The 14,740-nt window shown below is 45.3% G+C and overlaps 1 protein-coding gene across 1 annotated transcript; it reads left to right on the top strand.

Annotated features, from left to right (window-relative positions):
• Positions 1 to 531: 531 nt before the first annotated feature.
• Positions 532 to 12,866, top strand: klhl20 (kelch-like family member 20). Its single transcript, XM_068702042.1, has 14 exons — positions 532 to 617; positions 2,366 to 2,429; positions 3,672 to 3,929; positions 4,054 to 4,162; positions 4,941 to 5,147; positions 6,376 to 6,534; positions 6,689 to 6,783; positions 6,991 to 7,106; positions 7,287 to 7,470; positions 7,561 to 7,704; positions 8,614 to 8,747; positions 8,835 to 9,043; positions 9,182 to 9,288; positions 10,475 to 12,866. The coding sequence occupies exons 2-14, from the start codon at positions 2,407 to 2,409 to the stop codon at positions 10,557 to 10,559; spliced, it is 1,830 nt and encodes a 609-aa protein (XP_068558143.1). The 5' UTR covers positions 532 to 617; positions 2,366 to 2,406; the 3' UTR covers positions 10,560 to 12,866.
• Positions 12,867 to 14,740: the final 1,874 nt, after the last annotated feature.

Here is a 14,740-nt window from a genome sequence, read left to right as displayed (position 1 = left end):
CCCCCCCTCAAAAAACAATTAAAACCGTAATGGAGATAGGGTTGTCTCTTTATGAGGTATATATAGCAAATGACAAGCAAATGATATGTGGGTTTGTCTTTTGAAATATTTCAGAAGTACTCACTCCCAGCCAACCCATTGTCGGCTACAAGCATGTTGTTTCCCCTGTTTGTTCTCTTATTAACGAAGGCAAGGTGAAGGTAAAAACAAAAACCTGTAACGCCTAAAACTACACGTGTGCAGCGCTCTCTGGTGGACAACAGGCGCAAATGAATACCTGATAGAACTCTCAAAGAGAAGGGACCCTTTGATAATGCTAGAACGACTTGATTTAACTCCAAACTGAAACAATTTCCTTGATGTTAGTCCAATTAATTATTACATTTCAAAACCTAAGCAGATGTATGTAAATCGTTTGATATTGTCTAACTTATTTGTAGGTATACGTTTGATGCAATTACGTCATCTCATACTTTTATTTTGAAAAACCCAATGTCCGGAAGTGGCGCATGGCATTTGGCATGCGCATTAATGCACCAGTGTTTAGCCGACGGCATCAAATTGTAAACATTAGCAATCCGGGCAACTTCTTCCTGTCGCAGTGATGGAAGTATAAGGTAAGCCGTCTTCAACGTGTGTCCTTCTCTCACGTAGCTGTCAACACATTCCAGTGTTGGTGTTAACTTATGAACTTATGTTACGATAGCATTACACTTCATGTCCGCACTGATGCTGACAGACTCTCCAGCGGCCGCAGATGTCCTAAACATGTCGGCTAATAGAGGCTGTCTTCTTATGTTTCGTTTTGTTTTCTTTGGTTGTGTCGATTCACTTTGACGTGCTGCGTTCGCCTGTTGATTCCCTACCACAGTGCTAGCGATAGCACCTAGCTTTAGCATTAACCGATATCCTCTGGAAACGTTAGCCAACTAACGTCAACTCGTTAGCCAGCTACTGAAGCTCGCTGTTTTTTTTACTACGTTAGCTCTGCGCGTGCATGCATTCCCTCTAGTAATGTCACTCTTTTCTGTCACAAATATCGATAAACGTCACTGGAGACCAATTGTGATTGACGCTAGCTAGTTAGCTAGGTGGACTCTCTCGCATCCGGATCTGTCTATCTGCTGAAACTGCTAACAACAAACCGCTAGCTTGTCCCAATAACTCGTTAATAATGCGGTTAAAGCAGCTGAGAACAAAGCGCTCTCGGGGAGCTGCCGTGTATTAACGTGACATGAAGTGATGGGGCTGACATGGGGGATTTGATCACACATGATCACGTGCAACACTAATCGGTGCCTTCCTGTCTCCCCACTAACAAATCCCGATCTGTGATGAAGCTAGTGACGTTAGTGTACTGGTTCTGACAACTGGGCGCCACCTAACGTAGCTGCTGCGTTCAGGGACAGATGACTCCCAAAGCCACTGTGTTTCAGTATCGCGTCTACAATTATTTCAACAACAAATGAAGATGCCAACGTTTATTGTAGGAGACGAGCACTCTAATTAAACCATCCACAGAACCACAATGCAGCTGTGTAATGTCTTCCATTCATTCTCTTAGCCTCAACATCTTAACCGCACTGAGTACAACAACAACAATACGTTGTATTGGAATACTGTACTTTAAGGTGTTGTACACAATAAGAGGAACAACAACACTCACAGTTCACGCCTGAGTATAACTTGCAAACACACTAAGTTACCACTGCAAGGGTTACATCTGTAAAATGTATTGCAGTTTAATTCAATTACATGCAATATATGGATCCTGTAGTTTTATATTGATTTTATATATACTGTGTAGATTCAACTCTGTGGTTGTGCTTTGAGGCTGTAGAGGTGTTGTTGTATAGGACTGCATTACATTGTAAGAGGTTTTAGAATACATCCAATTCATGCATGTTTGGATAACAAACGCAGAAACGTCACCACACAGTTACAGTCTCCACACGAGCTGCAGAGACTATAACTGTCTGCACACAACTGTACAGCATACACTTTACGATGGCAGGGTTTCCTGCACAGTGGCGGTATTTGTTTGATTGTAATATATTGTGCAGGCGTGTCTAATAAACTCAGTGCAAGCAAACGGATCAATCTGATCTTAGTCTTGTTTAGAGAAATGAGTCAAATTCAGGAGGTAGCAAGATAATACTGTAATCAGTCAGAGTGCCCTCACAAAAGGATGGCGTAGCTCTTTATCATCAGCAGGCCAATCACATTTCTTTGAAATGGAAACATAAAAGTAGGTACCAAACTAAATGTTCAATTGTGAGAGGGCTTTCTGGCCTTAAACTCCTTCTATTACTGGAGGACAGACCGGCGCCAGGAAAGGTGTGATTTTGTTGTGCTGTGTTTGTAGGTCAACCCCAAGGTTTGGGACCAAACGTCGCTCTTCAGTGCATGGACACAAAGCCAATGCGCAGGTACGTGTGCTGTGAAGGAAAGTGTATGTACTCTACTATACTTTTTTATTTTAGGCGGACAAAAATCTTCAATTTTTACTGACTTCAAAGGCCCACTGCTCTGTTTCTGTATGACCTAGAGGTTTTCTGATTCCTAAACCGTAGATATATTTTTTAATAAACATTCATTACAGCAACAACTATACAGCTGTTCTTAAGTACTGTGCCCCCTTAGTGTCAGTTCAGCACCACCTGCAGAGCACACACTGAACTCCTATATCAGCCGGCACTAGTCTCATGTTTTACCTCTAAGATACACATTTTAATGCTTCTGTTCATCATTTCCACACAGTCAGACACAGAGCGCTGCATCGGCTATAAAACCGACCGACCGCTCGGTCTGACTGGTTAGTAATGGAGGAGTTTGTTCCAGCGTCTAGTTCAGAAGCTCCTGCATTGCTCTGTGTACAATGATGCAGCGAAAGAAAAAGGTGACGTAGTTGATTGGACCGACGGCGCCTCCAATCATCGGCTTTTAGGGGGCAGCCCTAATCTAGATGCACTGCAGTGTCTGTGTAACTGAAGAGAAAAACAGTATCTTTTAATGGAACTTAGATGTTTAAGGATGATCAAATGGCATTAAACTTTTAAAAAGGTCTCTTCCACAAAGCTGGAGGACTCGCAGAAGACGGGTTGAAGTGAATCGAGGCAGAGATCACCGACGTTCTTTGATCCGTAGTTTAAATTGAGCTTCAAGAAGGCTAAATGCTACATTTGATCCATTTCATCACAGAGCCTGTAGATCCTCTCTGCCTCCTCTTTGCCCTCTTCTTTCAAAGAAACACCTGGTTTCTATTTTAGTTTGAAATATTAAGTCTCTTGTTGCAAAAACAATAAAGGATTATTGTACCATGTTTCCTAAGGCCTGTTTTCAGTTCTACTTTCAAAAATGAGAATTTCTCTCAGGTCTCACATCATAGTAATAATAGTAATAATACTAATAATGGTGAGGATGATAAGAATCATAATAAACTTAATTTACGTAGCACCTTTTTAAAAACACAAAGAAAAAAGCAGAGATATTATTAATCAATACATTAAGAAAAGTAAAGTAATTGATTGTTAAAAGATAAATAAACTAATATCGAATACAATTTAAAAGAAAACGTAACAATAGAGCTGAACAAGATGAGTTGTTAAGATGTCCAGTAAGAACCAAGGATGTGTTTACATCTAATCTTTGCCCATCCGGTCCTTGTTTAGGGCCACCAGCGCACGCCAAGACGCCACTGGAATGGACATCACCAGCCGCTGTACTCTGGGGGACCCCAACAAGCTCCCCGAGGGGGTCCCCCAGCCCGCCCGCATGCCCTACGTGTCAGACAAACACCCGCGGCAGACCCTGGAGGTGATCAACCTGCTGCGGAAACACCGGGAGCTCTGTGACGTGGTGCTGGTGGTGGGCGCCAAGAAGATTTACGCTCACCGCGTCATCCTGTCGGCCTGCAGCCCTTACTTCAGGTACGAGGAGGCCACGCGCAGCCGCTGAAGGAAAACCTATCTGGACACGAATTCACATCAAAGTGCAGGTGGAGTACCTCGAGTGACGGCCGTGGCGGTAATATGTCTTGATGTGCGTGTTCAGGGCGATGTTCACCGGGGAGCTGGCGGAGAGCAGGCAGACTGAAGTGGTCATCCGCGACATCGATGAGAGAGCCATGGAGCTGCTCATTGACTTTGCCTACACCTCACAGGTAACACAGGTTTCTATTTGGCACTCGGGGTCGATGGTGTGTTGTTTATAGTAACACAAACCGCCATGGGCCACTGTGGAGAACGTGGAATGGGAATTGAGTAAAAAATGTTTTTATCGATATTGCCTCCTTATCGATCCTGGTATATTGTTGGATGGACAAAGAGTACATACCGGCAAAAAACTATTTACTACTATAAATAACTGTCCCAAAGTCCAGTGTGAACCGTCAACAATTCTAAATGTTCTCCTTCTACTTTGTTCATGTCATCGACTGGTTATTCATATAAAAAACAATTCCAGTGATTAGAAAATATACATTTTTTTTTTTTTAATTATTTAAATTTTGACTTTGATAGTTCTAGTCGTTAGTAGTTTTAATGATGTATGGATCATAATCATTTTATTTAGCTTTGAAAAACATTGAACCTTCGTCCAATGGTAATTTTTACCGAGTAGACCTTGAACGCATCATAATGTAAATCAATGCAATCTCCCTCAACGTTAGCAGTTATTAAGCCAAGCAGGACTGTGCTGCTAACGGCTAACGTTAAGTAGCTCTCCTCAGGTTTATTAGTGCCATGCTTTTTGAGCATTTCAAATCAACTAAAACATGTAACACGGTGTTACATCATCATGCAGCTGTCGATCAGCATCGATGAGAGGAATCGATAGTCACTGAGGAACCTGTCTCCATCTCCACCCCTAACGTAGCCATATCAACCAGAAGTCTGATTAAAAGTGCATGTGAAGAGTCTCTGATGTGCTGAACCTCCCAGGTGACGGTAGAGGAGGGAAACGTCCAGACGCTGCTCCCCGCCGCCTGCCTCCTCCAGCTGGCTGAGATCCAGGAGGCCTGCTGCGAGTTCCTCAAGAGGCAGCTGGATCCCTCCAACTGTCTGGGCATCAGGGCCTTCGCAGACACGCACTCCTGCCGCGAGCTGCTCCGCATCGCAGACAAGTTCACCCAGCACAATTTTCAGGAGGTAAGCCCAATCACCGTCCACGGTCCCCTAGGATTCTCAAAGTCACATGTTATAGTAGTAAAAATGCACGATGCAGTTTGTTTACCGGTTCTCTCTCCAGCGCTGTTGTCCCGCCCTCATTCCAAGCCTCAGGATGTGTGCACACAGCCACTGATGCAGACTCTGTTTCACAGCATCATTTTTACATGAAGCTGTAAAAAGTCTATTGACTCGTGAATAAGGAAACATCATGCGACGCGAGAGCTTTTGTGCTGACACGGCACAGCAGAAGAGGGGACGGTTGCTTTGGAACATGTAGCTTCACAGCACATTGCTTTTCAAAATAAATGTATGCAGTCAAAGCAAAAATATAGACTGAGGGGACGCGCTTCTCTGTTGCAGTCCCATTTTATATTTCCCATACAAACATCTTGCCTTGTGCAGCTAGCTATATGCTAGTAATAATAATACTACTACTAATAATAATAATAATACTAATAAACAGCATATGTAACTGCGTGACTGCTGCCTCTCTGTGTGGTGTCCTCACAGACTGAGTGTTTCATTTCATTATACATGTCATTTGTATTTATCTCGCTTCCAGCGTCTCAAGTGTGAGAATCTGATGCATTTCCTTGTCATGCACAAGATTACCACCATGCACTGTTGGAAACTTGTTTTTCTCTATTTTCTGCACTTTTATAAACGAAGCAATAATCCAGAAGATTAGTTGATAATGAACATAATCATTAGTGGCAACAGTAAACAGTTCTGTCTATAAAGCCTGTCAACTCAAGTACAGGGGCTGAATGTACACTCAAACAGGGACATCTGGTGGACACTATACGTCATGACATGCTCTGTTAAACAGTGCAAAGCAGCTTAAATAAAACAGATTACAAACATTTGGCTTTTCCTTGCAGGACTCTATTAACTATAACAAAGATGTGTTCTGCTTAAGAGTCCCAGTCAGTCCTACAAGTGAGCCATCCCACTAAGTACCACCGCCCTGGAACTGGCAAACTATATCGGATGCAGCCAGTATAATTCATGTTACTACACCACTGTTGTTTCCTGCTACGACAAGTCAAGATGTCTGTCTTTTACTCAGCAGACCCGTGCATCAGGATGAAGTTAAATTGCTCAGAGAAGCGCTGTAGTGGTGGGATGCGGTTGTGAAAATGGCAGAATGTGAATTCCCCGTCCTGTCTCTGTGGCAGAGCCGCTGACTGACTCTGTCCCCGTTTAGGTGATGGAAAGCGAGGAGTTCATGCTGCTGCCCGCCAACCAGCTGATCGACATCATTTCCAGCGACGAGCTCAACGTGCGGAGCGAGGAGCAGGTTTTCAACGCCGTGATGGCCTGGGTGAAGTACAGCATCCAGGAGCGCAGACCACAGCTACCGCAGGTTCGTGGCTGAGGAAGTATCTCACAGTTAGCGGCTTTGTTGCCGGGATGGTTACCGGTGTGCATTCCGGTGATAAACCCCCAGCGTTACTTCAGGCTTCTGTTGTGGCCGAGGAACCCTCTGGGACTGACGTGGATTTTCCTGTGTTCTGTAGGTCCTGCAGCATGTCCGTCTGCCGCTGCTCAGCCCCAAGTTCCTGGTGGGCACCGTTGGGTCCGACCCTCTCATCAAGAGCGACGAGGAGTGCAGGTGAGGGCTGTTTGTTTGTGGAACATTTCAACGTTTTGGGTGGAAAATGCTGCCGATCTGGATCCAGGAATTTGGTGGATTTCCTTTTTAGATTATTGAACAGTATGAAAAGTCCTGAGAGGAGAAACTCAAACTCCATTTGGTACTATGGGAATGATACAGTGACGACATTGAACTTTGATTTATGATTATTATCTGTTCTTCCAGAGACCTGGTCGATGAGGCTAAGAATTACCTGCTGCTGCCACAGGAGAGGCCGTTGATGCAGGGCCCCAGAACCCGGCCGAGGAAACCCATCCGCTGTGGAGAGGTCCTCTTTGCAGGTCAGTACCTATAGGCCCGGATCACACTGAGACACCGCTAGAGTACGAGTCGCCCTTTAAAACCATTGTTTTCCGACGGTACGCTGCGTTTCCCTGGCATGAAATATGTAGACGAACTGAATGGAATGCCTCCTCTTCATCATGTGCTCATTTAACATTGCACACTCTCTCCTCCCGTAGTCGGCGGTTGGTGCAGCGGCGATGCCATTTCCAGCGTGGAGCGCTACGACCCCCAGACCAACGAGTGGCGGATGGTGGCGTCGATGAGTAAGCGTCGTTGCGGAGTCGGCGTCAGCGTTCTGGACGACTTGCTGTACGCGGTGGGGGGTCACGACGGCTCGTCGTACCTCAACTCCGTGGAGCGGTGGGCGGCACGGTCTCTCAGATTTAGGTCTAGAATTCAAATTCTGAATATGTTTTTACATATTGTCTTCATTCCATCTCTCCTGTCCAGATATGACCCGAAGACCAATCAGTGGAGCAGCGACGTGGCGCCCACCAGCACGTGTCGTACCAGCGTAGGAGTGGCTGTCCTCGGTGGTTATCTGTATGCTGTGGGGGGACAGGACGGGGTTTCCTGTCTCAACATCGTAGAAAGGTATCCGTCAAAAGGCTTGCGTCTGTGTTAAAGCTGCATTCTCTCTAGTGTCCACCAGGGGGCGACTCCTCTGGTTGTATAGAAGTCTATGAGAACATGACTCTACTTCTCTCTTGAATTATTCCCTCAGTAGACATTGTAAACATGAGCCCGACTAGTCCTCTGTACTCTGGGCTTCACTGTTCATTTATTCGTGTTGATTTGATATTCTGTCCCGACCGGCTTCTCTTTTCATAGATTGTCCTCGCCACAGCCCAGTCCTCTCTTGGCTAGTGGTTGCATTTGACTTAATTTTGGCTGAAAAGGTTGTAAATGTTCCGTCACAATGTGTTTTATCATTTTAACTTAAATGTTTTAATGATCATAAGATGGGCCTCTTTAAAGGTGGTCCGCTAGCTGTCCGTTCTGCAAACAAAGTGGATCAGATGGAGCCACTAGGGTTGTACCCAATGCTGCTTTTAAAGTTTTCAATAAATGCATGATTTTATTTTATGTGCCGATACGTCTGTCTGAACTCAAACTCCCTTCTGGTCCGCGTGGACGTGAAGCGGGTTCCTCCTTGTGTGTAATCAAACGCTGCAGAGGACTTTGTCTTTCTCTTTTGCGTCTCTTCCTCTGAGAGACGTCGTCTCGTGCCCGTTTTAGTTTTGACGCTCTGAACGTTGGATTCCCGGATCCTGCAGCTTCATCGGGGGTAAAGTTCTGCAGCGTGCGCTCCTTCTGCTCCAGTGGCGCAGCTGCACCGACACTGACGCACTCCAAGCCTCCAGTCCGTCAGACTGACGGACAGCCTGCAGATTGTCCCGTCATTGTTTAAAAAACTTCAGTCAAAGACAAAAAGTGTTCGGTCAGAGTGACCTCTGCTCTTGGCCACACCCACGTTGACCTGGTGTCCTTCTTACGCTGCAGGTATGATCCCAAGGAGAACAAATGGACTCGCGTGGCCTCCATGAGCACCAGGCGGCTGGGTGTAGCTGTCGCTGTGCTGGGGGGCTTCCTGTACGCTGTCGGAGGGTCTGATGGGACGTCACCATTAAACACAGGTGTGGTACTGAGTCACGTGATGAGTACAACCTTAAAGGAACCCAGAGCGTTGACGAGATGGTGTTTTCTCTTTGTCTTCTCCTCAGTGGAACGCTACAACCCTCAAGAGAACCGCTGGCACACGGTGTCCCCGATGGGAACCAGGAGGAAGCACCTGGGCTGCGCCGTCTACCAGGACATGATTTACTCCGTCGGAGGGAGAGACGACACCACGGAGCTGAGCAGCGCCGAGCGATACAACCCCAGGACCAACCAGTGGTCCCCTGTGGTGGCCATGACGTCCAGACGGAGCGGGGTGATTATTGTTTTAGTTACTGCTTCAGTCGTACGTCAATAACTGCATTTAATCTGTGTGATGTTTTGAGTTACTATAGTTGATATTGAGGACACTGCCGGTGGTTTGATGTGTGTACTGAAGTGTAACTGTGTGTAGGTGGGCTTGGCGGTGGTGAACGGTCAGCTGATGGCAGTGGGAGGCTTCGATGGGACGACGTATCTCAAAACGATAGAAGTCTACGACCCTGATGCCAACACATGGAGGTGAGGGGGGGGCTGCTGCTGGAACTAACTTCAATACAAAATCTTGAATAATATCGATATTCGTTACCTCAGGCAACATTTTTTAAATTAAAAGATAAAACGTATCGAGGGTGTGAAACGCTAGTAGCAGAAAACAGCAGAGTGACTTTAATAACGTAATATAACTTAACGTCTTTAACGAGCTGTCGCCATTGTGCCGGCCTCTCCTGGTGGTGAGGTTTGACCCTGTGAGGCTGCCGTAGTCGGTCAGTGTGGAGTATTGAAGCAGCAGGTTAAGCTAGTTCATGACCACAGAGCAGTGGAAACGTTAGAATGAGCAGTAAAGTAGTTTATCACAATGCTCATTTCAATTAGCACGTCACTGGTAATTGTAATTGTGTTAGCATTGAGCTAACTAACACTAGTTATTTGCCACATGGTTGTAAGCAAGGCATCAACCGTATTGTACAACAACACAGACGCTCTGTAGTTACTCCTGTAAACTTTATTACTCCTGTAAACTAAGACGAAGGCAGCACAGACCAGGTTCTCTCCTTCTGTTCTTACCTTTCACAATAAAAGCCCTGGACAAATACATTGTGCAACCGTTCACCAGATGGAACTCAAATTCAATCAGAGCATGTTAATAGAATCTCCTGCAGCAGCTCAGCTCAGACAGACTGTCGGACTCTGCTCTATAGGATCCAGCTAGTCGGTCCTTCTTCCTGTGAGTCTATTCAAACCTTTTCATTGAAGAAGTCACATCGCTGCCAACAGAAGCAGGTTTGATGAGAGAAATTTGCAGGCGAGTATTTAGCATTTTCGTTGCCGTGCGTGAAGGCCTTTCCTGCTGGGGTTAAGTTGGAAGTAAACGCTTCCGTCTAAAGATAGTCAGCACACAACAGCAGCTCTGTACCGGATCACATGGTGTGCTTTACACACTCGACCTGCACGAGGACATCCTTTAACAATACAAAGTACACAGCCAGTACACCACCACACAAGTCCAAAGAAGGTAACCGGCTATTAATAGATTGACTGTCTTTAATCTAGTCCTGCTCTTCTATGCTGCTGTGTTCACATCCATGAGTACCACAACGCACACGTACAGTGTATATTATGTATATTATGTATATTATGTAGTTTCTGCTGCACAGAAACACATGTGAGCTTCTCCTTCCTCATCATGTCACTCTCCTCTCACCAGGTTGTACGGAGGAATGAACTACCGCCGGCTAGGAGGGGGGGTGGGCGTCATCAAAATGACTCACTGTGAATCTCACATATGGTAACACCAACCAACCCCACCCCCCCACCCCCACACACACACACACACACACACACACACACACACACACACACACACACACACACACACACACACACACACACACTCTCTCACACTTCTCCTCACATCGCAATGGATGCCTCTCTTCAGCGACACCTGTGCCTCCGAAAGAGACGCTGTAGTTGAAGCGAGGATGAGAGAGACGAGACGGAGAGAGGAACAAACTTTGAACTCTAACCCCCCCCCCCCCCACACACACACACACACACACACACACACACTCCGAGGTCATCCACTTTGGGATACCCTTGTTGTGTTCATCGGTTGCACCACGGTCAGTGTAGCTTCCAGTGTGGAGAGGATGGTCTTTTCTCCTCTCCCCCTCTGAGCAGCTCGGTTTGGGCCGCTGGACTCGCCGTCTGTTACGGAGCTCCACCTGCTGCTGGAGGGGATTAGTTTACGATTCAGAGGTTGAAGACGTTCAAGCATCAGCTCACTGCAAATCAACCACCTGGGGATGAAATATCATTACCCCCCCCCTACTGAAGAAGAAGCCAGCGGACCAGCAAACGCTCCGTTCGTTGTGTGAGATCGATTACTTCCTGGAGACACAACATTGCATTTGAGACTGTCGAAGGTGGATCCTCTGTTCTGCTTCAGGTTCTGCATCCTGTTCTCTCTGCTGCTGTGGTGGCTGCTGTTACATTGAGGTGTTTAAAGGCTCAGACGCTGACGCTGCGTCTGGAAGGATCATCTCAACCCGTCAGTGGAAAAAACTCAAACACCACAATCACCAAGTGGTGTAGCTATTTTTTAGTTTTTACTGTTGACGCTCCCGATTGGCTTCGGTGAAGAGTTTGATTGACAGGTGGTTCAGCCAATGGCCTGCAGAGTAATTATTTAGTGTGAGAGCTTCCTCTGTTCTAAACGGATCAGACGATTCTGTTTCAACAACCCCGTCTCCTACAACAAACCTTGTTGGGTTTAGTGAAAAGCACCAAACAAACCGCAGTTTAACACCATTCTGAAGATTGAAACAAAACACAAGGTTTAGTCACACTTCTGTGTTTTTGGAAACATATTTGTGATATGGCAAAAGTAATCCACTAATTATATTTCCCCCAAAACGTAACTGACGGCACGGGTTCGTTGTATTGGAGCATCGTTTTGAGGAGGCTGAGTGTGAACCGACCCCCCCGTGTGTCAGGAGAGAGACGGTAGAGAAATGTAGGATTTCATCAGACTAACCCTTTTAAAGCTCAGCCCCATCAGTTTCCTTCCTAATAATCCAACATGTTTATTAGAGAATGCATGAGATGCTGCTTTGAAATGTAGATTAATTAAAGTTTAGAGCTCAGGTCCTAAGATCACTCACACTGTTGGTTCTGAACACAGGAGATCTGATGTGGGTTAGGATCCAACATGATGCAAGAAATACGTTGAAACTGTTCTGATCTTATAACGTTTAGGACGTTTACCGAGGCCCAAGCTCAGCTCAGAAATGTTGCTTTAAACCCGCTGGACTCTCATTTATTACCCAAATCCTCTCACAAAGGATGTTTCACAATTTAGCACTTTTAGAGATTTCTTTTTTTTTTTTTCTAAGTTCCATAATAACCCTGAAAATAACGGTCAGGGAGCCGTTTCCTCATTTAAATGGAGACTTAAAGCCAGTCTCTGTCACATGATTAACACTTCTAGCATCAGAGTCTGACCTCGTTCCTACAACAGTTTCTTTAAGACAAATGCAGTAGTGCATTTACCACATGGATTAATAAAGTAACAGAGTTCTCACTTACACGTTTCTGTCGTGTTGAGCGTCGTCGTATGCAGCCCTGTGTGATGGCGCCCTCTGCTGGAGGACCGTTATAGTGCAGCTCTGACAGAAGCAGAGCTGATCTCAGCTCCATGTCAAACACCTGGAAGTGGTTTGGTGTGAATCTCAGAATGTATTGCACTGTGACTGGAAATGTTTTAGATCTGATCTTTTTTCTTCAGTGTATTTTATTTGGTGTTCATCTTCATCGTGGGGAGAAAGAACCTCATCATCGTAGGAATCTGACCTTTGAGGCCTCAGGCTGAGGATGACTTGCTTTGTGCCACACAGCTCCTCACAGTGCTGCACTTTGAATGCTGTTCGTATGCATTATTATAACAATGAGGCGACTCCAGATGGAGCTGGGTTCAGTTTTCTATGCTAGGGTCTCATCATAAACTGTATGCACAACGTCGTGTTGAATGAACCGCTTCATGCCGTTCTTCTGTTTCTTGTAAAGGTTTTGACTTTGGATAAACACATCTTCCATATTGACTGTGTGTGCCTGCTTCTTGTAAACCATAAACGTGTTGCTCTTCATCACTGCCACAGAAGTACAAGAAACCCACTCGGGTTGAGACTCGGAACATGTTGCTGCTTTGAAATGAATCTCCACAAACCTGAAAACAGATGTTCTTCTCAGATAGTTTAAAACGTCTCACAGGTAATGTAATTCATTTGTAAACTAAAACTGGAGATTTGTAGTTTTCACTGGACAGCGACAGAAACCTCGTTACTGATGAGAAGTTCAGGAGCAGAACAACCCAGAAATGATTCCCATATGTTTTATTAATCGTGTCCTAAATGTCCCTTTGTTAACATGTTTCGCTCTAGTTTTGAATATCTTTTAAAGATATTGGTCTTCACATATATCGGTCGAGGCGTCCTAGACCAGGAATGCTTGGTGTCCTGAACTAGAGTGGAGTTTCCTTCCTAATCTTGTTAGCTACTAACGATGCATTGTGATTGTGACGAGCAGAATATCTAGTTTTGAGTCTCCTCTGTGTGATCCGACGTGGCTCAAACACGGTTGTGATCTCTGCTGTTGGTTTTCATGCGTCGTCGCTGCAGCAGCTCCGGACTCGCCGCGTTCACCACGACGAGATTAAACGAAACAAAAACGTGTCTGACTCATTTCAACTGTCAGAGTTTTTGGAGTTTGTTCAGAAATATAAAATTTAGAATGACAATAAGGGATTTTCATAGACACACTTCTGTCTCCGTGGTCCAACACTCAAAGCTGCCCATGAAGAGCGATACTGTGTAGGTTTCTACTGTAGCAGTGAGACTCGGCACAGACGGACAAAGAGCTGCTTTGCAGACTGAACAACGACCCACAGGAGTAGAGTTTGTCTTTGAAACACAATGGACTAAAACCAACTGTGTGGGACGTTCGGCGCTGAGCGGATAAGACGTACAGGAGGCAACCTCCGGTTCTGACGAGTGAAGACGATGAGGTAAGTGTCTTAAAGCTGCATTCTCTCTAGTGACCACCAGGGAGCGACTCTGGTTGTATAGAAGTCTATGAGAACATGACTCTACTTCTCTCTTGATTTATTACCTCAGTGAACATTGTAAAGCTCCAGTCGTTTTGTATTTCTTCCAGAAGAGAAGGGAGGGTATTAAAGAAATAAGTCTATGTAGTATTCATGATATGAAGTATGCAACATGTCTCCTCCTCATGATTGTAGACGCTGTTTGATTTGATTTTTACCAACGTCACACGGTAAAGGACTCGTTTCACTGCAGGTGAAGATTCCCTGTGAAGGACGCAGACAGACAGCAGACGGTTGAGAGGTGAACAGTTCACTCACCACACTGCATGAACTGCATCTGTGAATCGGTAGACAGACAGACGGGTAGACAGACGGGTAGGGACATCTTGATAGGACACTCGTCTCCCCTAACAATGAGTTTCCTCCTGGTGATTCTTCACTTCAGTTTCACATCAGATAACAAAATACTTTGCAGAGTCACAGATTGTTTTCCTCATGCTGGCCTCCAACCAGCAATCCAACATTTTCTGGAAGAGATTGGACAAAAAGAAATCATTCCATATTTATTGGAATGAAAGCATTTCATTTTGCAGCGAAAGCTAGCATAAGAACATTTGGTTCATTTCAGAACATTTGTTTCCTAGCAGCCTGCTGGATAATCTTTTTGACAATTAAGCATGAAGATGCTAAAAGAATAACGAGGAGGAACATTCACTGTCGTCACACGAGCACGTCCACTCGGCTCAGACACTGCAGCTGGTCAGACGCTTCAGAGCAGGAGGATGCTGGAGTTTTTACATCTGCAGAGGAGGATGGATGAAATGGAATAAAGTTGAATACTGTGGTATTTATTTCAGCCGCATCACCAAACCC

This window comes from Cebidichthys violaceus, unplaced genomic scaffold (assembly GCF_023349555.1).
Source record: "Cebidichthys violaceus isolate CVI_PGR_0920_01 unplaced genomic scaffold, fCebVio1.0.p SCAF_8, whole genome shotgun sequence".
Taxonomy (NCBI): Eukaryota; Metazoa; Chordata; class Actinopteri; order Perciformes; family Stichaeidae; genus Cebidichthys; species Cebidichthys violaceus.
Note: the sequence above shows the minus strand (reverse complement) of the source record. Positions and strands in the feature narration are given on the sequence as shown.